Raw genomic sequence first — 21606 nt, 5'->3', positions numbered from 1 at the left:
CTTTTCTTTCATTACAGACTTGAAGGCCAAAAAAAACAGATTTTATTGTTGTTCAGAGAACCAAAAGTCTTATTATCTGCACTCCTATCTAGATGTGTTAGGACATTTTTTTCCCTCTTCTTGCCATTTATTTGGATTCTCATTTAGGGTTGTGTATTAATCAGGATTCTCCAGAGAAACCGCACCAATAGAGGAGAGAGAAACAGAGAGACAGACACAGAAGGTGAGAGAGAGAGAAAGAGAGAGAGAGATATGAAAGGGGATGTATTAAGGAAATTGGTTCATATAATTATGAAGGCTGAGATGTCCCATAATATGCTACATATAAGCTGGAGAACCAGGAAAGCTGGTACCATAGCTCAGTCCAAATCCCAAGGCCTGAGAACTAGAGAAGCCAATGGTATAACTATTAGTCTGCAACCAAAGGCCTGAGAACTAGGGTGCCACTGGTATTCCAGTGTCTAAAGTTCCAGAAGTCTGAAGACTGAAGAACCTAGAGTTCTGATGTCCAAGGGCAGAAGCAGACGGGTGTCCCAGTTACAGAAGAGAGAGAAAACTTGCTTCTCCTCTGCCTTTCTGTTCTATCTGCATCCTCAAGCAATCTGATAGTCCCCACTCACACTGGGTGAAGACAGATCTTCCTTTCTCAGTCCACCAATTTGAACGCCAATCTCTTTCAGAAACACCCTCACATACATACTGAGAAATAATACTTTACCAGTCATGTGGGTATCCCTTAACCCAGTCAAGTTGACACCTAAAATACACCATCACAAGTTGGACCTTAGAATTTTTATAAACAGGGAGGCATGCCCAAGATGGCCAAATAGGAACAGCTCTAGCCTCCAGCTCCCAGCAGGGGTGACACAGAAGACGGGTGATTTCTGCAATTTCAACTGAGGTACTGGGTTCATCTCACTGGGTCGTGTCAGACAGTTGGCTCTGGTCCGCAGGTGCAGCCTGACCAGCAAGAGCTGAAGGAGGGCGAGACCTGGGAAGTGCAAGGGGGAAGGGAATTCCTTTTGCTAGCCAAAGGAAATTGAGACACACAACACCTGGAAATTCGGGTAACTCCCATCCTAATACTGCGCTTTACCAAGGGTCTTAGCAAACGGCACATCAGGAGATTATATCCCACACCTGGCCTAGCGGGTCCCACGCCTACGGAGCCTCCCTCATTGCTAGCACAGCAGTCTGAGATCTAACTGCAAGGTGGCAGCAAGGCTGGGGGAGGGGCGCCTGCCATTGCTGAGGCTAAAGTAGGTAAACAAAGCTCCCGGGAAGCTTGAATTGGGTGGAGCCCACTACAGCTCAAGGAGGCCGGCCAGCCTCTGTAGACTCCTCTTCTGGGGACAGGTCATAGGTAAACAAAAAGCAGCAGAAACCTCAGCAGAGGTAAACGTCCCTGTCTGACAGCTTTGAAGAGAGCAGTGGATCTCCCAGCATGGAAGCTGAGATCTGAAAATGGACAGACTGCCTGCTCAAGTGGGTCCCTGACCCCTGAGTAGCCTAACTGGGAGATATTCCCCCACTAGGTGCAGACGGACACCTCACACCTCACACGACAGTGTACACCCCTGAGACGAAGCTTCCAGAGCAAGAATCAGACAGCAACACTTGCTGTTCAGCAATATTCTATCTTCTGCAGCCTCTGCTGCTGATACCCAGGCAAACAGGGTCTAGAGTGGACCTCAAGCAAACTCCAACAGACCTACAGCAGAGGGTCCTGCTTGTTAGAAGGAAAACTAACAAACAGAAAGGACATCCACACCAAAACCCCATCAGTACGTCACCATCATCAAAGACCATAGGCAGATAAAACCACAAGGATGGGGAAAAAGCAGTGCAGAAAAGCTGGAAATTCAAAAAATTAGAGCGCAATTCCCCTCCAAAGGAATGCAGCTCATCACCAGCAATGGAACAAAGCTGGACGAAGAATGACTTTGATGAGCTGAGAGAAGGCGGCTTCAGTCGATCAAACATCTCAGAGCTAAAGAAGGAACTACGTAACCAGTGCAAAGGAACTAAAAAGCTTGAAAAAAGATTTGACGAATGGCTAACTAGAATAATCAATGTAGAGAAGTCCTTAAAAGAACCAATAGAGATGAAAACCATAATGCAAGAACTACGTGACAAATGCACAAACTTCAGTAACCAACTCGATCATCTGAAAGAAAGACTATCAGCGACTGAAGATCAAATGAATGAAATGAAGCGAGAAGAGAGGTGTGGAGAAAAAAAGAGTAAAAAGAAATGAACAAAGCCTCCAAGAAAAACAGGATTATGTGAAAAGACCAAATCTACATCTGATTGGTGTGCCTGAAAGTGACGGGGAAAATGGAACCAAGATGGAAAACACTCTGCAAGATATCATCCAGGAGAACTTCCTCAACCTAGTAAGGCAGGACAGCATTCAAATTCAGGAAATACAGAGAACACCACAAAGATACTCCTCAAGAAGAGCAACTTCAAGACACATAATTGTCAGATTCAACAAAGTAGAAATGAAGGAAAAAATGTTAAGGGCAGCCAGAGAGAAACGTCGGGTTACACACAAAGGGGAAGCCCATCAGACTAACAGCAGATCTCTCGGCAGAAACTCTCCAAGCCAGAGGAGAGTGGGGGCCGATATTCAACATTCTTAAAGAAAAGAATTTTCAACCCAGAATTTCATATCCAGCCAAACTACGTTTCATAAGTGAAGGAGAAATAAAATCCTTCACAGACAAGCAAATGCTTAGAGATTGTCACCACAAGGCCTGCCCTATAAGAGATCTTGAAGGAAGCACTAAACATGGAAAGGAACAACAGGTACCAGCCATTGCAAAAACATGTCAAAATGTAAAGTCCATCGATGCTAGGAAGAAACGACATCAACTAGTGAGCAAAATAACCAGCTAATATCATAATGACAGGATCAAGTTCACACATAAAAATATTAACCTTAAATGTAAATGGACTAAATGGTCCAATTAAAAGACACAGACTGGCAAATTGGATAAAGAGTCAAGACCCATCAGTTTGCTGTGTTCAGGAGACCCATCTCACATGCAGAGACACACACAGGTTCAAAATAAAGGGATGGAGGAAGATCTACCAAACAAATGGAAAACAAAAAAAATCAGGGGTTGCAATCCTAGTCTCTGATAAAACAGAGTTTAAATCATCAAAGATCAAAAGAGACAAAGAAGGCCATTACATAATGGTAAAGGGATCAATTCATCAGGAAGAGCTAACTATCCTAAATATATATGCACCCAATACAGGAGCACCCAGATTCATAAAGCAAGTCCTTAGAGACTTACAAAGAGACTTAGACTCCCATACAATATGGGAGACTTTAACATCCCACTATCAACATTAGACAGATCAACAAGACAGAAAGTCAACAAGGACATCCAGGAATTGAATTCAACTCTGCACCAAGTGGACCTAATAAACATCTACAGAACTCTCCACCCCAAATCAACGGAATATACATTCTTCTCAGCACCACATCACACTTATTCCAAAATTGACCACATAGTTGGAAGTAAAGCACTCCTCAGCAAATGTAAAAGAACAGGAATTATAACAAACTGTTTCTCAGACCACAGTGCAATCAAACTAGAACTCAGGACTAAGAAACTCAATCAAAACCACTCAACTACATGGAAACTCAACAACCTGCTCCTGAATGACTACTGGGTACATAACGAAATGAAGGCAGAAAAAAAGATGTTCTTTGAAACCAATGAGAACAAAGATACAACATACCAGAATCTCTGGGACACATTTAAAGCAGTGTGTAGAGGGAAATTTATAGCACTAAATCAAGAGAAAGCAGGAAAGATCTAAAATTGACACCCTAACATCACAATTACAAGAACTAGAGAAGCAAAATAAAACACATTCAAAACCTAGCAGAAGGCAAGAAATAACTAAGATCAGAGCAGAACTGAAGGAGATAGACAAACAAAAAACCATCCAAAAAATCAATGACTCCAGGAGCTGGTTTTTTGAAAAGATCAACAAAATTGATAGACTGCTAGCAAGACTAATAAAGAAGAACAGAGAGAAGAATCAAATAGACGCAATAAAAAATGATAAAGGGGATATCACCACTGACCCCACAGAAATACAAACTACCATCAGAGAATACTATAAACACCTCTACGCAAATAAACTAGAAAACCTAGAAGAAATGGATAATTTCCTGGACACTTACACTCTCCCAAGACTAAACCAGGAAGAAGTTGAATCCCTGAATAGACCAATAGCAGGCTCTGAAATTGAGGCAACAGTTAATAGCCTACCAACCAAAAAAAGTCCAGGACCAGATGGATTCACAGCCGAATTCTACCAGAGGAGGAGTTGGTACCATTCCTTCTGAAACTATTCCAATCAACAGAAAAAGAGGGAATCCTCCCTAACTCATTTTATGAGGCCAACATCATCCTGATACCAAAGTCTGACAGAGGTACAACAAAAAAGCATTTTAGACCAATATCCCTCATGAACATCGATGCAAAAATCCTCAATAAAATACTGGCAAACCGAATCCAGTAGCACATCAAAAAGCTTATCCACCATGATCAAGTGGGCTTCATCCCTGGGATGCAAGGCTGGTTCAACATATGCAAATCAATAAACGTAATCCAGCATATAAACAGAACCAAAGACAAAAACCACATGATTATCTCAATAGATGCAGAAAAGGCCTTTGACAAAATTCAACAGCCCTTCATGCTAAAAACTCTTAATAAATTCGGTATTGATGGAACATATCTCAAGATAATAAGACTATTTATGACAAACCCACAGCCAATATCATACTGAATGGGCAAAAACTGGAAGCATTCCTTTTGAAAACTGGCACAAGACAGGGATGCCCTCTCTCACCACTCCTATTCAACATACTGTTGGAAGTCCTGGCTAGGGCAATCAGACAAGAGAAAGAAATAAAGGGTATTCAGTTAGGAAAAGAAGTCAAATTGTCCCTGTTTGCAGATGACATGATTATATATTTAGAAAACGCCATTGTCTCAGCCCCAAATCTCCTTAAGCTGATAAGCAACTTCAGCAAAGTCTCAGGATACAAAATCAATGTGCAAAAATCACAAGCATTCTTATCCACCAGTAACACACAAACAGAGAGCCAAATCATGAATGAACTCCCATTCACAATAGCTTCAAAGAGAATAAAATACCTAGGAATCCAACTTACAAGGGATGTAAAGGACCTCTTCAAGGAGAACTACAAACCACTGCTCAGTGAAATCAAAGAGGACACAAAAAAATGGAAGAACATACCATGCTCATGGGTAGGAAGAATCAATATTGTGAAAATGGCCATACTGCCCAAGGTAATTTATAGATTCAATGCCAACGCCATCAAGCTACCAATGAGTTTCTTCACAGAATTGGAAAAAACTGCTTTAAAGTTCATATGGAACCAAAAAAGTCCCCGCATTGCCAAGACAATCCTAAGCCAAAAGAACAAAGCTGGAGGCATCATGCTACCTGACTTCAAACTATACTACAAGTCTACGGTAACCAAAACAGCATGGTACTGGTACCAAAGCAGAGATATAGACCAATGGAACAGAACAGAGCCCTCAGAAATAATATCGCACATCTACAACCATCTGAATTTTGACAAACCTGACAAAAACAAGAAATGGGGGAAGGATTCCCTATTTAATAAATGGTGCTGGGAAAATTGGCTAGCCATAAGTAGAAAGCTGAAACTGGATGCTTTCCTTACTCCTTATACAAAAATTAATTCAAGATGGATTAGAGACTTAAATGTTAGACCTAAAACCATAAAAACCCTAGAAGAAAACCTAGGCAATTTATTCAGGACATAGGCATGGGCAAGGACTTCATGTCTAAAACACCAAAAGCAACAGCCACAAAAGCCAAAATTGACAAATGGGATCTAATTAAAGAGCTTCTGCATAGCAAAAGAAACCACCATCAGAGTGAACAGGCAACCTACAGAATGGGAGAAAATTTTTGCAATCTACCTATCTGACAAAGGGCTAATATCCAGAACCTATAAAGAAGCCAAACAAATTTCCAAGAAAAAAACAAACACCACCATCAAAAAGTGGGCAAAGGATATGAACAGACACTTCTCAAAAGAAGACATTCATACAGCCAACAGACACATGAAAAAATACTTGTCATCACTTGCCATCAGAGAAATGCAAATCAAAACCACAATGAGATACCATCTCACACCAGTTAGAATGGCAATCATTAAAAAATCAGGAAACAACAGGTGCTGGAGAGGATGTGGAGAAATAGGAACACTTTTACACTGTTGGTGGAACTGTAAACTAGTTCAACCATTGTGGAACACAGTGTGGCAATTCCTCAAGGATCTAGAACTAGAAATACCATTTGACCCAGCCATCCCATTACTGGGGATATACCCAAAGAATTATAAGTCATGCTGCTATAAAGACACATGCACATGTATGTTTATTGTGGCACTATTCACAATAGCAAAGCCTTGGAATCAACCCAAATGTCCATCAGTGACAGACTGGATTAAGAAAATGTGGCACATATACACCATGGAATACTATGCAGCCATAAAAAAGGATGAGTTCGTGTCCTTTGTAGGGACATGGATGCAGCTGGAAACCATCATTCTCAGCAAACTATCGCAAGAACAGAAAACCAAATACCGCATGTTCTCACTCATAGGTGAGAACTGAACAATGAGATCACTTGGACACAGGAAGTGGAACATCACACACCGAGTCCTATTGTGGGGGCGGGGGGAGGGATAGCATTAGGAGATATACCTAATGTAAATGATGAGTTAATGGGAGCAGCACACCAACATGGCATATGTATGCATATGTAACAAACCTGCACGTTGTGCACATGTACCCTAGAACTTAAAGTATAATAAAAAGAAAAAAAAAAGAATTTTTATTAACAGTATTTTGCCACTAGTCTGTCATTAAAGCTTCTTTGAAACATTAATTTCAAGTAACTTTATAAACGTATTAATTAATTTATGTTCTTTGTTTTAATTTTAGGGAGGGTTTAAATAAAATTTATGGGCTTTTAAAAATTTAATTTAAATTATACACTACTCCAAGGAAGACTCATTTGCTTATAAAATGAATAGAGCAAATGCGTCTTCTGAACAACTTTCATTACCCATGGGCCTCCGTGGACCATTCAGTAATTTATTAACCATTGTTGGGACAGCCTTAGAGCTGGTTAAGTAATCTATTTTTCCTACAACCACAGTATCTGATCAGTTATTTTCTTCTCAGAATCTAAAGTTATAAAACGGATTCTCTCCTCTGCCTGAGTTGTGTCTTTGATGTTGTGGTATTTAACATAAGTGAACCCTTATCTTTGGTAAACTTCATTATTATACTTTTCTGTTCACACATGGGTATCATCAGTCATATTAAATGTTTCCACCTAGTAGCAGTATCAGACGTAGATTTATGGAGTGCTATGGGAAATTTAAGTTTCTGAGCACCTCACTTTCACAGACCCTTTGTGAGTGCTGGGGGATGCTGGGAGCAGAGTGTTCCAACTGGGAAGAGGAAACCAGGTTACCACCAGGAAGCATTTCTAGGCAAGGATTTCTGGGAAATTGGTAAAGAGATCTCAGAAGACAGGGACCTGAATCTTCAAGGCTTCAGTAATTTATTGTTTCTTTAAATTCCAAATAAATATTATCTTTAATCTCTAGATTTCAATTTGTAATTTGGTATCCTTTTCCTTAAAGGGATCCTCAAGAGCAATCTAAGTTTTCATATCTACAAAGCCTGGACTTGCCCTGACCAGCACTGTATTATCAGGATGATTCTATTTCTAAATTCAAACATATTATTCTTTCAGATTATTTTTGAAGCCATTCGAGGAGTATCGATAAGAAGTGATATCGCCATTGATGACGTTAAGTTTCAGGCAGGACCCTGTGGAGGTAATATTTATCCCAATTATATAAGCTTGACTGAAAATGGACTTTGCGATACTGTTTCAAACTACAAGAATACAAATTAAATGTTTTTCTATAATAAATACTGTTATTGTATATTTGTCTTTCCTGACAGAAATGGAAGATACAACTCAACAATCATCAGGACATTCTGAGGACTTAAATGAAATTGAATATTAAGAAATGATCTGAATTGGATTAACTAGACGAAAATCATACCTCTTCAATCAAAATGAAAACAAAGCAAATGAATACTGGACAGTCTTAACAATTTTATAAGTTATAAAATGACTTTAGAGCACCCTCCTTCATTACTTTTGCAAAAACATACTGACTCAGGGCTTTTTCTTTTTGCATATGACAACTGTTACTAGAAATACAGGCTACTGGTTTTGCATAGATCATTCATCTTAATTTTGGTACCAGTTAAAAATACAAATGTACTATATTGTAGTCATTTTAAAGTACACAAAGGGCACAATCAAAATGAGATGCGCTCATTTAAATCTGCATTCAGTGAATGTATTGGGAGAAAAATAGGTCTTGCGGGTTTCCTTTTGAATTTTAAGTATCGTAAATATTTTTAAAGTAAATAATATGGGGTGTCAGTAATATCTGCAGAATGAATGCAGTCTTTCATGCTAATGAGTTAGTCTGGAAAAATAAAGTCTTCTTTTCTATGTTTTATTCATAGAAATGGAGTATTAATTTTTAATATTTTCACCATATGTGATAACAAAGGATTTTTCATGAATGTCCAAAGGTAAGTCAGTATTAATTAATGATGTATTACAAGGCAATGCTACCTTCTTTATTCCCCCTTTGAACTACCTTTGAAGTCACTATGCGCACATGAATAGAAATTGAACTCTTTTTTGTAAAGCAAGCTTAAAATGTTTATGTATACATACCCAGCAATTTTTATAAATGTGTTAAACAATTTTACTGATTTTTATAATAAATGTTTTGGTAAGATTTTGAATACTACACATTCAGGCAGATATACTAAACTGCTTTTTATTTACTTATTTAGAAAATTGTATATATATGTTTGTGTATCCTAACAGCTATTATGAAATTATAAAATTACCTAATAAAAATAATTTGAAAATCTTTTCACTAGCAATTAACTCATTTCTACATTATTTGTCTTCATCAGAGTATCTTCACTACATAACTACAGATTCTAATTTGAATCTCTACTCTGCCACAACAAAATGCTTAAGTCTTTTATTAGTGACATAAGCACTCTATACATTAATACAATAATTATTACTTTTTTCTCTTAATTTTCCTTTTCTCCACGGATACAATAATTTTTATAGCATGCTTTATTTCACATAATCTCAATTTTTTATCTCATTAGAATGTAAACTCATATCCTAACAGAGTACAAGATTTCTTGCTGTTTTGTTTACTTTGGTATTCTCAGTACCTAGAAAGTGTCTGGAATAGTAAGTGTGCAACAAAAAAATACTTGAATGAATGTCTTTCCTGCTTCGGTAAGATGGAAATATTTTAGCTCTTTCACAGATAAGGAAACAGAGTCTCAAAAGAGTGAAGAAATTACTCACGATTTTGTATCTGTTAAACGGAGGAATTTAAGAGTCTGGTCTGATTCAAAGGCTCATACCTCTTAACTACTTTGTGTAGCCAAAAGTCCATTGTTTCCCTGAAGTTGGGAGGGTTTCCCACTCAAGAGTGTCCAAACTCATAAATTAATCTGTTAAGAGCTTTATCTTTCTGAATGCAAAGAAAACAAAAAATTCTCAGCTACACAAGATACATATCCTGAGGTTTATGGAGAAAATAAAATTTTATAATAAAATTTTGCAAATCAAATTCTATTTATGATTAATTGCCTATAGTGAAGGAAATTCCTAAACAGAGCTGAAACATCAGGGAAGGAAGATTTCAAGATGTTGACCTACTCAGCTGCATACTAGGCCAGGCATAATTCCTCCAAAGCATTGTTTTTGTCCAGAGCTACAGTTACATTTGCTGAATTAAGGAGTGAAGATTGTATCTTCAAGACTCAACACAGTATCTGCTACCTAGTAAGGGGGTTATAATATGTAGTGAGTAAATAAAGTCATTCAACAGCCTCCTTGCTGGTGACATAAATCCATAGTAATAATCACAGCTAACGTGTTGAATACTATTTTCAGACATTTTTCAAAGAGTCTGTTTCGCTGCCACATCTGTGTTCTTATCCTTACAAGGTCGCCTCCTGAACGTGATAGCTCTCCTACCAGCTCCATCCTCAATGTCAATTTACACTCTAGGCAAAGATTCTAAGTTTCCCTCTTTCAAGAGGATTTATTGGCTACCAAAATTGCTTCTAAGGTTGCTAAACCAGGAATCCTACTAGAGATGCCAACTTTGGAAATTGGGGGAAAAGAGGTGGGGGTTGGGGTACCAGATATTGGCTTGGGGCAGAAAAGGAGGTAATTATTACCAGTTGTTGCTGAGAAACAACCTGAAGTTAATCTAAGAGAAAAAAAGGAGGTGGATAGTGAGCTGCTTAACTCACCTTTCCTCATTTATGCTCCTTTGACAAAATTCAATTGTTTGATGCTTCTTTTCCCTTTCCAGGTTGCCCTTGGCATTCATGTCAACTATATTTCACCTTCGTTTTAACTATATTTCACCTGGATGAATACATGGAAAGGATAGTAAGCACAGTATAGGTTTCTCAGATTTAGAAATGCCCAGGGAGAAGAAATGCTAGCTAATAGATACTGCTTAACAATTTAAGCCCAGTGTTGGCTTTTATTCCAATTCTCAGCAGCACCTAAACATACAAGTGCTTCAAATGGAAATTGCTTTCTCACACAGATTGCCTTCTCTTCTATAATTTCCTGTCTAGGATGGAGATTATTTGTGTATAGAAGGGAGTGAAGAACTGAATACTGAGAAAATAGTGCCTGTGATGCAGGGTTTGGTTTAATATGGAGGAAGAAAAGGTTCAACAAAGATTTCTAGAGAACTCTATGCTCCAGGCATTGTACTGAGCATGGAGGTTACAAAAATGCCCACAGATTAGTGAGGAAGAGAGAGAGATAAACCAGTAAACACTGTTTGGAGTGCTAAATACAAAATGGCCATAAGCCCAGGGTGCTATGGGAGGGCCTCCGGGGGGCATCTGACCTGGCAGGGCAGAGGCAGCCTCCTGGCTGCAGTCTGGAGAGAGCAGTGGAAACCAACAGCACCCACTTGCACAGTGTCCCTGATGCCTTCATGTCTTCTTTCACACTCTGAAGGCTAAGACCTGGGCTCTGTGACTTCTTGGTCTCATGCCAGGGCAATGTTTCCTTGTGTGATTTAACCAGAACTGGGGGAAAAAAAAAAAAAAAAACAAACACAAAAAACTGAGTTTCTGTAACTAATAATTTTAATGACACTGGATTTTCAACATATGGATTACTATAGAGAGGTAATACAGCACAGTGATTAAGGACACTGCTTCTGGATTTACACTGTCCTTTTAAATCTCGGGTCTGCCACTTACAAGCTATGTGACTGAAGGCAAGTCACTTACACCCACTCCCACTCCTTTTCTTAGTCTGCAAAATGGGGCAAAGACTTATTCCTGCTTCTTAGGGTTGCTGCAAAGATTAAATGAGAATAATATGAGCACCTATAACAGTCTCAGACACACACAAGCCATTCTAGTTTATAAGGTTTCAGTGAAATTTCAGATAAATCATGGTGATTTTTATGTATTCTTTTTCTGTGAAGGAATTGTGAGTTTATAGTGCCATCTTAAGGATAAAACAAACATATAATCTTGCCATTTTATCATCTTTTTCTTTATTACTCACAGTACAACTCATTTTGACTAGTAGCTGGGTAATGCTCTCCCCGTGTTCTTCCCACTCCACTTGCCCCTAGTAAAATCCCACTTACCCCTAGCAAAATGTATCATTGCTAAACCTAACTTCTTGTTTATCTCCTCAAGAATGCTTGCTTACTCAGTTTTGTATCCCCACTGCCTAGCATACTCAAAAGATTTCTGGATTAAATAAACAAATGCTTAGTAAAAGCATTTCATTTAGTACAAACATGCATGTGGGTTTCAAAAATCACAAGGAATATAATGGTGCTCTTTGATCCATTACAATTTCATTGGTCATTTTAATATATTTGTCTGGACATTACTCTCCCCAGATAATCCAAGCCTCTAACATTTCATAAATGAACCTGGCTGCACCGTGTATATTTAAAAATACGTGGTGAATTCAAACCCAAATCAAAAGCTCCATTGACTATAAAAAAAATATGGCAAGAAAGGGTGGGGGGGGAATGGAAAACAGATACGTAAAGGCAGGTGAGTGAAACATCACAGTGTATACCTACTGATATCATATAAACATATTGCTTATTCAAAAAATAAACATGGCAAGATATATATGCTTGAGAACATGAAGGTATTCTATGTGGCAAAATGAATTATCTCAACGCTGCCCCATTCCCCCATACACATGTGTACACATACACAAGACAAAACATTTAAAAATTCTTGGTGAAATTTGACGACCTTTATTGTAAATGAATACCTAAGCTGGTAAGAAAGTAAGGGAAATGTCCAGCTACCCTCTGAAACCCCTCCTCTGCTTTGAAAAAGAGAACTGAAAAGCAGAGATATAAGTACACAAGCTGACGCTATAGCTACCTGGAGGGAGGTTGTCAGTCTTGGTAATCTGGGGGCTTAGGCTCTTAAACCATAAAGGGATCAGGAAAGAGCCTGCCAAGGGGTGGGGAGGATAGAACAGAGACTTCATAAATAAATCCAAGACTCTTGAAGAGCTACATTTTTACTAAAAGGGTAAATCCAGACAATAAAATAAAAATAAAAATCTTCCTTCAGCACAGGGAGATTGTTAGGATGCCAACTCTTCTCCATTTAGACAGTGGCGTAGGGTATAGGAGTTCTTCCTTGAGAATTCCTAATTATATTACACAAATTTAGAGTGCAAACTTACCCTGCCCTCATGATCTGGGAATCCACAAGCTCAAAGTTTAACGTGAGAATATGTCCCTGGCTAGTGATATTCTTGGGGCACCTGGCTGAAATTAATATAAAATTCTTTAGGGGGCCGTGCACTCAACCTAGGCTGTGCACAGTTCACACATATAAAACTGCACTGAAGAAAGACTCACAGTCCAAAACTACAGAACATTTAGTGAAAGAATCCACTAACAGCAAAAATGAGCTGTCAAGAAACGAAGAATTATATACCCAAGACTTCATAAGATGAAAATTGTTAGTAGACACTTTAAAATAAGTATTTTTTAAATGATTAGAGAAAAATATATAACAAAGGCAATACTCTATGAAAATGCAGATAGTTTTTGTTTTCATGTTTTTTTTTTTTGAGAGAGAGTCTTACTATGTTGCCCAGACTGGAGTACAGTGGCTATCCACAGGCACGATCATGGTGCACTATAGCCTGAAACTCTGGGCTTACATGATCCTCCTGCCTCAGCCTTTCAAGTCGCTGGGACTATAGGCACATGCCACTGCACCCAGCAAATCTACCCAGCAGGTGGATTTTTTAAAAACTGAATAGAACTTCTACATATAATAAATAATAGTCATAAAATTAAAAATTCAGTGTGAAAGGCAAGCAAGCAATTAGGCATATCTAATAGAAATAGAATGATGAACTGGAATACAAGGTAATAAAGCAGACTACAGCACAGAGAGATCAAGAAATGGAAAATATGAAGAATAGGAATGAGAGTCAATGTATTGAAATCAGTGACAGAAAAAGAGTGGGGGAGAGGTAATGCTCAAAGGGAGAATATTTGAGACTGTTGCAGAATTGATTATAGATAAAAATGTTCAAAATCATGAAGTTCAGTAAATTCTGAGCAATATAAAAAATAAATCTATACCTAAACACATTACGAAATTATGGAATACCAAAATCAAAGAGAAAAATGCAACCAAAATGAAAAGACAGATGAACCTCAAAGGAATGAAAATCAAACAAAATCTAACCCATCAATAATGAAGCAAGTGAGAAGACAGGGAAATAAGAGCTTTAAAATGTTGAGAGGAAATAATCTTCAACCAGAATGAGGACAAAATAATGTCATTTTCAGATAAGAAAGAAATCATGGTATTTTTGCTGGCAAGGTGGCCGAACAGGAACAGCTCCGGTCTGCAGCTCCCACTGAGATCCATGCAGAAGGCAGGTAATTTCTGCATTTCCAACTTACGTACCTGAGTCATTTCACTGGGACTGGTTGGACAGTGGGTGCAGTCCAAGCTGGGGGAACAGAAGCAGGGTGGGGTGTCACCTCACCAGCAAAGTGCAAGGGGTTGGGGAACTCCCTCTCCTAGCCAAGGAAAGCCATTAGGGACTGTACCATGCACTCAGGCCCAGACACTGTGCTTTTCCCATGTTCTTCACAACCTGCAGACCAGGAGATTCCCTCCAGTGCCTACACCCTATACCACCAGGGCCCTGAGTTTACAGCACAAAACTGGTGGCCATTTGGGCAGACACCGAGCTAGCCACAGGAGATTTTTTCTAATACCCCCAGTGGTGCCTGGAATGCCAGCGAGACACAACTGTTCACTCCCCTGGAAAGGGGGCTGAAGCCAGGGAGCCAAGTGGTCTGGCTCAGCAGGTTCCACCCTCACGGAGCCCAGCAAGCTGAGATCCACTAGCTTGAAATTCTTGTGCCAGCACAGCAGTATGAGCTCGACCTGGGATGCTCCAGCTTGTTGGGGGTAAGGGCATCCACCATTGCTGAGGCTTAGGCAGGCAGTTTTACCTTCACAGTGTAAACAAAGTCGCCCAGAAGTCTGAACTGGGCGGAGCCCACCGCAGCTCAGCAAGGCCACTGCAGCCAGACTGCCTCTCTAGATTCCCTCCTCTCTGAGCAGGGCATCTCTGAAAAAAAGGCAGCAGCCCCAGTCTTATAGATAAAACCCCCCACTTATAGATAAAACCCCCACCTCCCTGGGACAAAGCACGTTGGAGAGGGGGTGGTTGTGAGTGCAGCTTCAGCAGACTAAAATGTCCCTACCTGCAAGCTCTGAAGACAGCAGCAGATCTACCAGCATAGCGTTCAAGCTCTGATAAGGGACACCCTGCCTTCTCAAGTGGGTCCATGACCCCCATGTATCCTGACTGGGAGACACCTCCCAGTAGGGGCCAACAGACACCTCATACAGGAAAGCTCTGGCTGGCATCCAGCAGGTGCCCCTCTGGGAGGAAGCTTCCAGAGGAAAGAACAGGCAGCAATCTTTGCTGTTCTGCAGCCACCGCTGGTGATACCCAAGCAAACAGGTTCTGAGTAGAACTCCAGCAAACTCCAGCATACCTGCAGCAGAGGGGACTGGCTGTTAAAAGGAAAACTAACAAACACAGAGGAATAGTATCAACATCAACAAAAAGGACGTCCACTCAGAGACCCCATCTGAAGGTCACCAACTTCAAAGATCAAAGGTAGATAAATCTATGAAGATGGGGAGAAACCAATACAAAAAGGCTGAAAATTCCAAAAACCAGAACATCTCTTCTCCTCCAAAGGATCACAATTCCTCGCCAGCAAGGGAACAAAACTGGATGGAGAATGAGTTTGACGAGTTGACAGAAGTAGGCTTCAGAAGGTGGGTAATAACAAACTCCACCGAGCTAAAGGAGGATATTCTAACCCAATGCATGGAAGATAAGAACCTTGAGAAAAGGTTAGACAAACTGCTAACCAGAATAACCAGTTTAGAGAAGAACATAAATGACCTGATGGAGCTGAAAAACACAGGACGAGAACTTTGTGAAGCCCAATCGATCAAGTGGAAGAAAGGATATCAGAGATTGAAGATCAACTCAATGAAATAAAGTGAGAAGACAAGATTAGAGAAAAAAGACTGAAAAGAAACGAACAAAGCCCCAAGAAATATGGGACTCTGAAAAGACCAAATCTACGTTTGATTGGTGTACCTGAAAGTGACAAGGAAAATGGAACCAAGATAGAAAACACTCTTCAGCATATTACCCAGGAAAACGTCCCCAACCTAGCAACACAGGCCAACATTCAAATTCAGAAAATACAGAGAACACCACAAAGATACTCCTCGAGACGAGAAACCCCAAGACACATAATCATCACATTTTCCAAGGTTGAAATGAAGGAAAAAATGTTAAGGGCAGCCAGAGAGAAAGATCAGGTTACCCACAATGGGAAGTCCATCAGACTAACAGTTGATCTCTCAGCAGAAACCCTACAAGCCAGAAGAGAGTGGGGGCCAATATTCAACATTCTTAAAGAAAAGAATTTTCAACCCAGAATTTCATATCCAGCCAAACCAAGCTTCATAAGCAAAGGAGAATTAAAATCCTTTACAGACAAGCAAATGCTGAGTGATTTTGTCACCACCAGGCCTGCCTTACAACAGCTCCTGAAGAAAGCACTAAACATGGAAAGAAACAATCGGTACCAGCCACTGCCAAACCATGCCACATTGTAAAGACCATCAATGCTATGAAGAAACTGCATCAACTAATAAGCAAAATAACCAGCTAGCATCATAATGACAGAATCAAATTCACACGTAACAATATTAGCAGGCTAAACACCCCAGTTAAAACACACAGACTGGCAAACTGGATAAAGAATCAAGACCCATCAGTGCGCTGTATTCAGGAGACCCATCTCACGTGCAAAGACACACATACGCTAAAAATGAAGGGATGGAGATTCACCAAGCAAATGGAAAGCAAAACAAAAACAAAAACAAAAACAAAACAAAAAAAGCAAGGACTGCAATCTGAATCTCTTATAAAACAGACCTTAAACCAACAAAGATCAAAACAGACGAAGAAGGGGATTACATATGGTAAAGGAATCAATTCAACAAGAGGAGCTAACTATCCTAAATATATATGCACCCAATAGAGGAGCACCCAGATTTATAAAACAGGTTCTTAAAGACCTACAAAGAGACTTAGACTCCCACCTAATAATAGTGGGAGACTTTAACACACCACTGTTAATATTAGACAGATCAATGAGTCAGAAAATTAACAAGGATATCCAGGACTTGAACTCAGCTATGGACCAAGCAGACCTAATAGACAACTACAAAATTCTCCAACCCAAATCAACAGAATATACATTCTTCTCAGCACCACATGGCACTTATTCTGAGACTGACCACATGATTGAAAGTAAAACACTCCTCAGCAAATACAAAAGAACAGAAATGACAACAAACTGTCTCTCATACCACAATGCAATCAAATTAGAACTCAGGATTAAGAAACTCACTCAAAACCACACAACCACAGGGAAACTGAACAACTTGCTCCTGAATGACTAATGGGTAAATAATGAAATGAAGACAGACATAAAGATGTTCTTTGAAACCAATGAGAACAAAGACACAACATACCAGAATCTCTGGGACACATTTAAAACAGTGTGCAGAGGGAAATTTATAGCACTGAATGCCCACAAGAGAAAGAAGGAAAGATCTAAAATTGACACCCTAACATCACAATTAAAAGAACTAGAGAAGCAAGAGCAAACAAATTCAAAAGCTACGAGAAGACAAGAAATAACTAGTATCAGAACAGAACTGAAAGAGATAGAGATACAAAAACCCTTCAAAAAAATCAATGAATCCAGGAGCTGATTTTTTTAAAAAAAGATCAACAAAATAGGCCACTTTTTAAAAGATCAACAAAATAGATCACTAGCCAGAAAAATAAAGAAAAAAAGACAGAAGAATCAAATAGATGTAATAAAAAATGATAAAGGGGTATCACCACCAATCCCACAGAAATACAAATTGTCATCAGAGAATACTATAAACAACTCTATGCAAATAAACTATAAAATCTAGAAGAAATGGGTAAATTCCTGGACACATACACCCTCCAAAGACTAAACCAAGAAGAAGTCGAATCCCTGAATAGACCAATAACAAATTCTGAAATTGAGGCAGCAATCAATAGCCTACCAACCAAAACAAGCCCAGAACCAGATGGATTTACAGGCGATTTCTACCAGAGGTACAAAGAGGAGCTGGTACCATTCCTTCTGAAACTATTCCAAACAAGGGAATAAGAGGGAATCCTCCCTAACTCATTTTATGAGGCCATCATCCTGATACCAAAACCTTGCAGAGACACAACAAAAAAAGAAAATTTCAGGTCAAAATCCCTGATGAACATCAGTGCTAAAATCCTCCATAAAATACTGGCAAACTGAATCCAGCAGCACATCAAAAAGCTTATCCACCACAATCAACTCGGCTCCATCCCTGGGATGCAAGTCTGCAATCAACTCGGCTCCATCCCTGGGATGCAAGTCTGGTTCAACATACGCAAATCAATAAATGTAATCCATCACATAAACAGAACCAATGACAAAAACCACATGATTATCTCAATAGATGCAGAAAAGGCCTCCAATAATATTCAACACCCCTTCATGCTTAAAACTCTCAATAAACTAGGCATTCATGGAACATATCTCAAAATCATAAGAGCTATTTATTACAAACCCAAGGCCATCATACTGAATGGGCAGAAACTGGAAGCACTCCCTTTGAAAACCGGCACAAGACAAGGATGCCCTCCCTCACCATTCCTATTCAACATAGTTTTGGAAGTTCTGGCCAGGGAAATCAGGCAAGAGAAATTATTCAATAAAGAGTATTCAATTAGGAAAAGAGGAAGTCAAATTGTCCCTGTTTGCAGATGACATGATTGTATATTTAGAAAACCCCATCGTCTCAGCCCCAAATCTCCTTAAACTGATAAACAACTTCAGCAAAGTCTCAGGATACAAAATCACTGTGCAAAAATCACAAGGATTCCTATACACTAATAACAGATAGAGTCAAATCATGAGTGAACTCCCATTCACAATTGCTACAAAGAGAATAAAGTACCTAGGAATACAACTTACAAGGGATGTGAAGGACCTCTTCAAGGAGAACTGTAAACCACTGCTCAAGAAAATAAGAGAGGACACAAACAAATGGAAAAACATTGCATGCTCATGGATAGGAATAATCAATACTGTGAAAATGACCATACTGCTCAAAAGTAATTTATGGATTCAATGTTATCCCCATCAAGCTACCATTAACTTTCTTCACAAAATTGGAAAAAACTACTTTAAAGTTCATATGGAATGAAAAAAGAGCCCACATAGCCAAGACAATCCTAAATGAAAAGAACAAAGCTGGAAGCATCACACTACCTGACTTCAAACTCTACTACAAGGCTACAGCAATAAAAACAGCATGGTACTGGTACCAAAATAGATGTATAGACCAATGGAACAGAACAGAGGCCTCAGAAATAATGCCACATATCTACAATCATCTGATCTTTGACAAACCTGACAAAAACAAGCAATGGGGAAAGGATTCCCTATTTAATGTGTTGGGAAAACTGGCTAGCCATATGCAGAAAGCCAAAACTGGATCCCTTCCTTACACCTTACACAAAAATTAACTTAAGATGGATTAAAGAGTTAAATGTAAGACCTAAAACCACAAAAACCCTAAAAGAAAACTTAGGCGATAACATTCAGGACATATGCATGGGCAAAGACTTCATTACTAAAACACCAAAAGCAACACAGTAAAAGCCAAAATTGACAAATGGGATCTAATTAAACTAAAGAACTTCTGCACAGCAAAAGAAACTGTCATCAGAATGAACTGGCAACCTACAGAATGGGAGAAAATTTTTGCAATCTATCCATCTGACAAAGGGCTAATATCCAGAATCTACAAAGAACTTAAACAAATTTACAAGAAAAAAAAACTCCATCAGAAAGTGGGTGAAAGATATGAACAGACACTTCCCAAAAGAAGTCATTTATGCAGCCAACGAACATATGAAAAAAAAAAAAAAACTCATCATAAGTGGTCATTAGAGAAATGCAAATCAAAACCACGATGAGCTACCATCTCATGCCAGTCAGAAGGGCAATCATTAAAAAGTGAGGAAACAACAGATGCTGGAGAGGATGTGGAGAAATAGAAATGCTTTTACACTGTTGGTGGGAGTGTATATTAGTTCAACCATTGTGGAAGACAGTGTGGCAATTCCTCTAGGATCTAGAACTAGAAATACCATTTGACCCAGCAATCCTATTACTGGGTATATACCCAAAGGATTATAAATCATTCTACTATAAAGACGCATGCACACGTATGTTTATTGTGGCACTATTCACAATAGCAAAGACTTGGAACCAACCCAAATGCCCATCAATGATAGAGTGGATAAAGAAAATGTGGCACATAGACACCATGGAATACTATGCAGCCATAAAAATGAATGAGTTCACATCCTTTGCAGGGACACAGATGACACTGGAAACCATCATTCTCAGCAAACTAACACAAGAACAGAAAACCAAATGCCACATGTTCTCACTCGTAAGTAGGAGTTGATCAATGAGAACACATGGACACAGGGAGGGGAACATCACACACCAGGGCCTGTTTAGGGGTGGGGGCCTAGGATAGGGATAGCATTAGGAGAAATATCTAATGTAGATGATGGGTTGATGGGTGCAGCAAACGACCATGGCATGTATATACCTACGTAACAAACCTGCACGTTCTCCACATGCACCACGGAACTTAAAGTATAATTAAAAAAAAGAAAAAGAAAAAGAAGAAATCATGTACTTTACACATATGTGTATAAATGTATGGCAATATGTATATATATACATATATATGATAGTAAAAGTACTACATATCAAAATTTGTGGGGTGTAGTTAAATTAATACACAGAGAATTTTATTACCTTAAAAAATTAACTTGGCCAGGCACGGTGGCTCAAGCCTGTAATCCTAGCACTTTGGGAGGCCGAGACGGGTGGATCATGAGGTCAGGAGATCGAGACCATCCTGGCTAACACGGTGAAACCCCATCTCTACTAAAAAATACAAAAAACTAGCCGGGCGAGGTGGCGGGTGCCTGTAGTCCCAGCTACTCGGGAGGCTGAGGCAGGAGAATGGCGTGAACCTGGGAGGCGGAGCTTGCAGTGAGCTGAGATCTGGCCACTGCACTCCAGCCTGGGCGACAGAACGAGACTCCGTCTCAAAAAAAAAAAAAAAAAAAAATTAAGAGGAGGGCGTTCCAAGATGGCTGAATAGGAAGAGCTCCAGTCTGCAGCTCCCAGCATGATCAATGCAGAAGATGGGTATCTCTGCATTTCCAACTGAGGTACCTGGTTCATCTCATTGGGACTAGTTGGACAGTGGGTGCAGCCCATGGAGGGCGAGCTGAAGCAGGGCAGGGCATCACCTCACCCAGGAATCACAAGGGGCTGGGGGATTTCCCTTTCCTAGCCAAGGGAAGCCATGACAGACTACCTGGAAAAACGGGACACTCCTACCCAAATACTGCACTTTCCCCAAGGTCTTAGCAACTGGCAGACAAGTAGATTCTCTCCTGTGCCTGGCTTGGCGGGTCCCATGCCCAGAGAGCCTTGCTCACTGCTAGCGCAGCAGTCTGAAATCGAACTGCAAGGGAGGAGTCTGGCTGGGAGAGGGGCGTCTGCCATTGCTGAGGCTCGAGTAGGTATACAAAGCAGCTGGGAAGTTTGAACTGGGTGGAGTCCACTGCAGCACAACAAGGCCTACTGCT

General features: G+C 39.7%; 1 protein-coding gene and 1 long non-coding RNA gene across 6 annotated transcripts in view; one reads left to right on the top strand and one right to left on the bottom strand.

Moving 5' to 3' along the window:
* LOC105498654 (MAM domain containing 2) overlaps positions 1-8208 on the top strand; it is a 170497-nt gene extending 162289 nt beyond the window's left edge. For both annotated transcript variants that reach the window (XM_011770879.2, XM_011770882.2), the window contains 2 exons: positions 7861-7945; positions 8076-8208. In XM_011770879.2, the coding sequence (XP_011769181.2) occupies positions 7861-7945; positions 8076-8140 (150 nt within the window). In that variant the 3' untranslated portion in view covers positions 8141-8208. The remainder of the gene's footprint in view (positions 1-7860; positions 7946-8075) is intronic.
* LOC105498653 (uncharacterized) overlaps positions 1-21606 on the bottom strand; it is a 160745-nt gene that overhangs the window by 120394 nt on the left and 18745 nt on the right. For all 4 annotated transcript variants that reach the window (XR_011612470.1, XR_011612467.1, XR_011612466.1 and 1 more), the window contains exons 2-3: positions 11111-11294; positions 10494-10611 (exon numbers count right to left, since the gene is read on the bottom strand). This is a non-coding gene — a long non-coding RNA (uncharacterized lncRNA). The remainder of the gene's footprint in view (positions 1-10493; positions 10612-11110; positions 11295-21606) is intronic.

This window comes from Macaca nemestrina, chromosome 14, assembly GCF_043159975.1.
Source record: "Macaca nemestrina isolate mMacNem1 chromosome 14, mMacNem.hap1, whole genome shotgun sequence".
NCBI lineage: Eukaryota > Metazoa > Chordata > Mammalia > Primates > Cercopithecidae > Macaca > Macaca nemestrina.
Note: the sequence above shows the minus strand (reverse complement) of the source record. Positions and strands in the feature narration are given on the sequence as shown.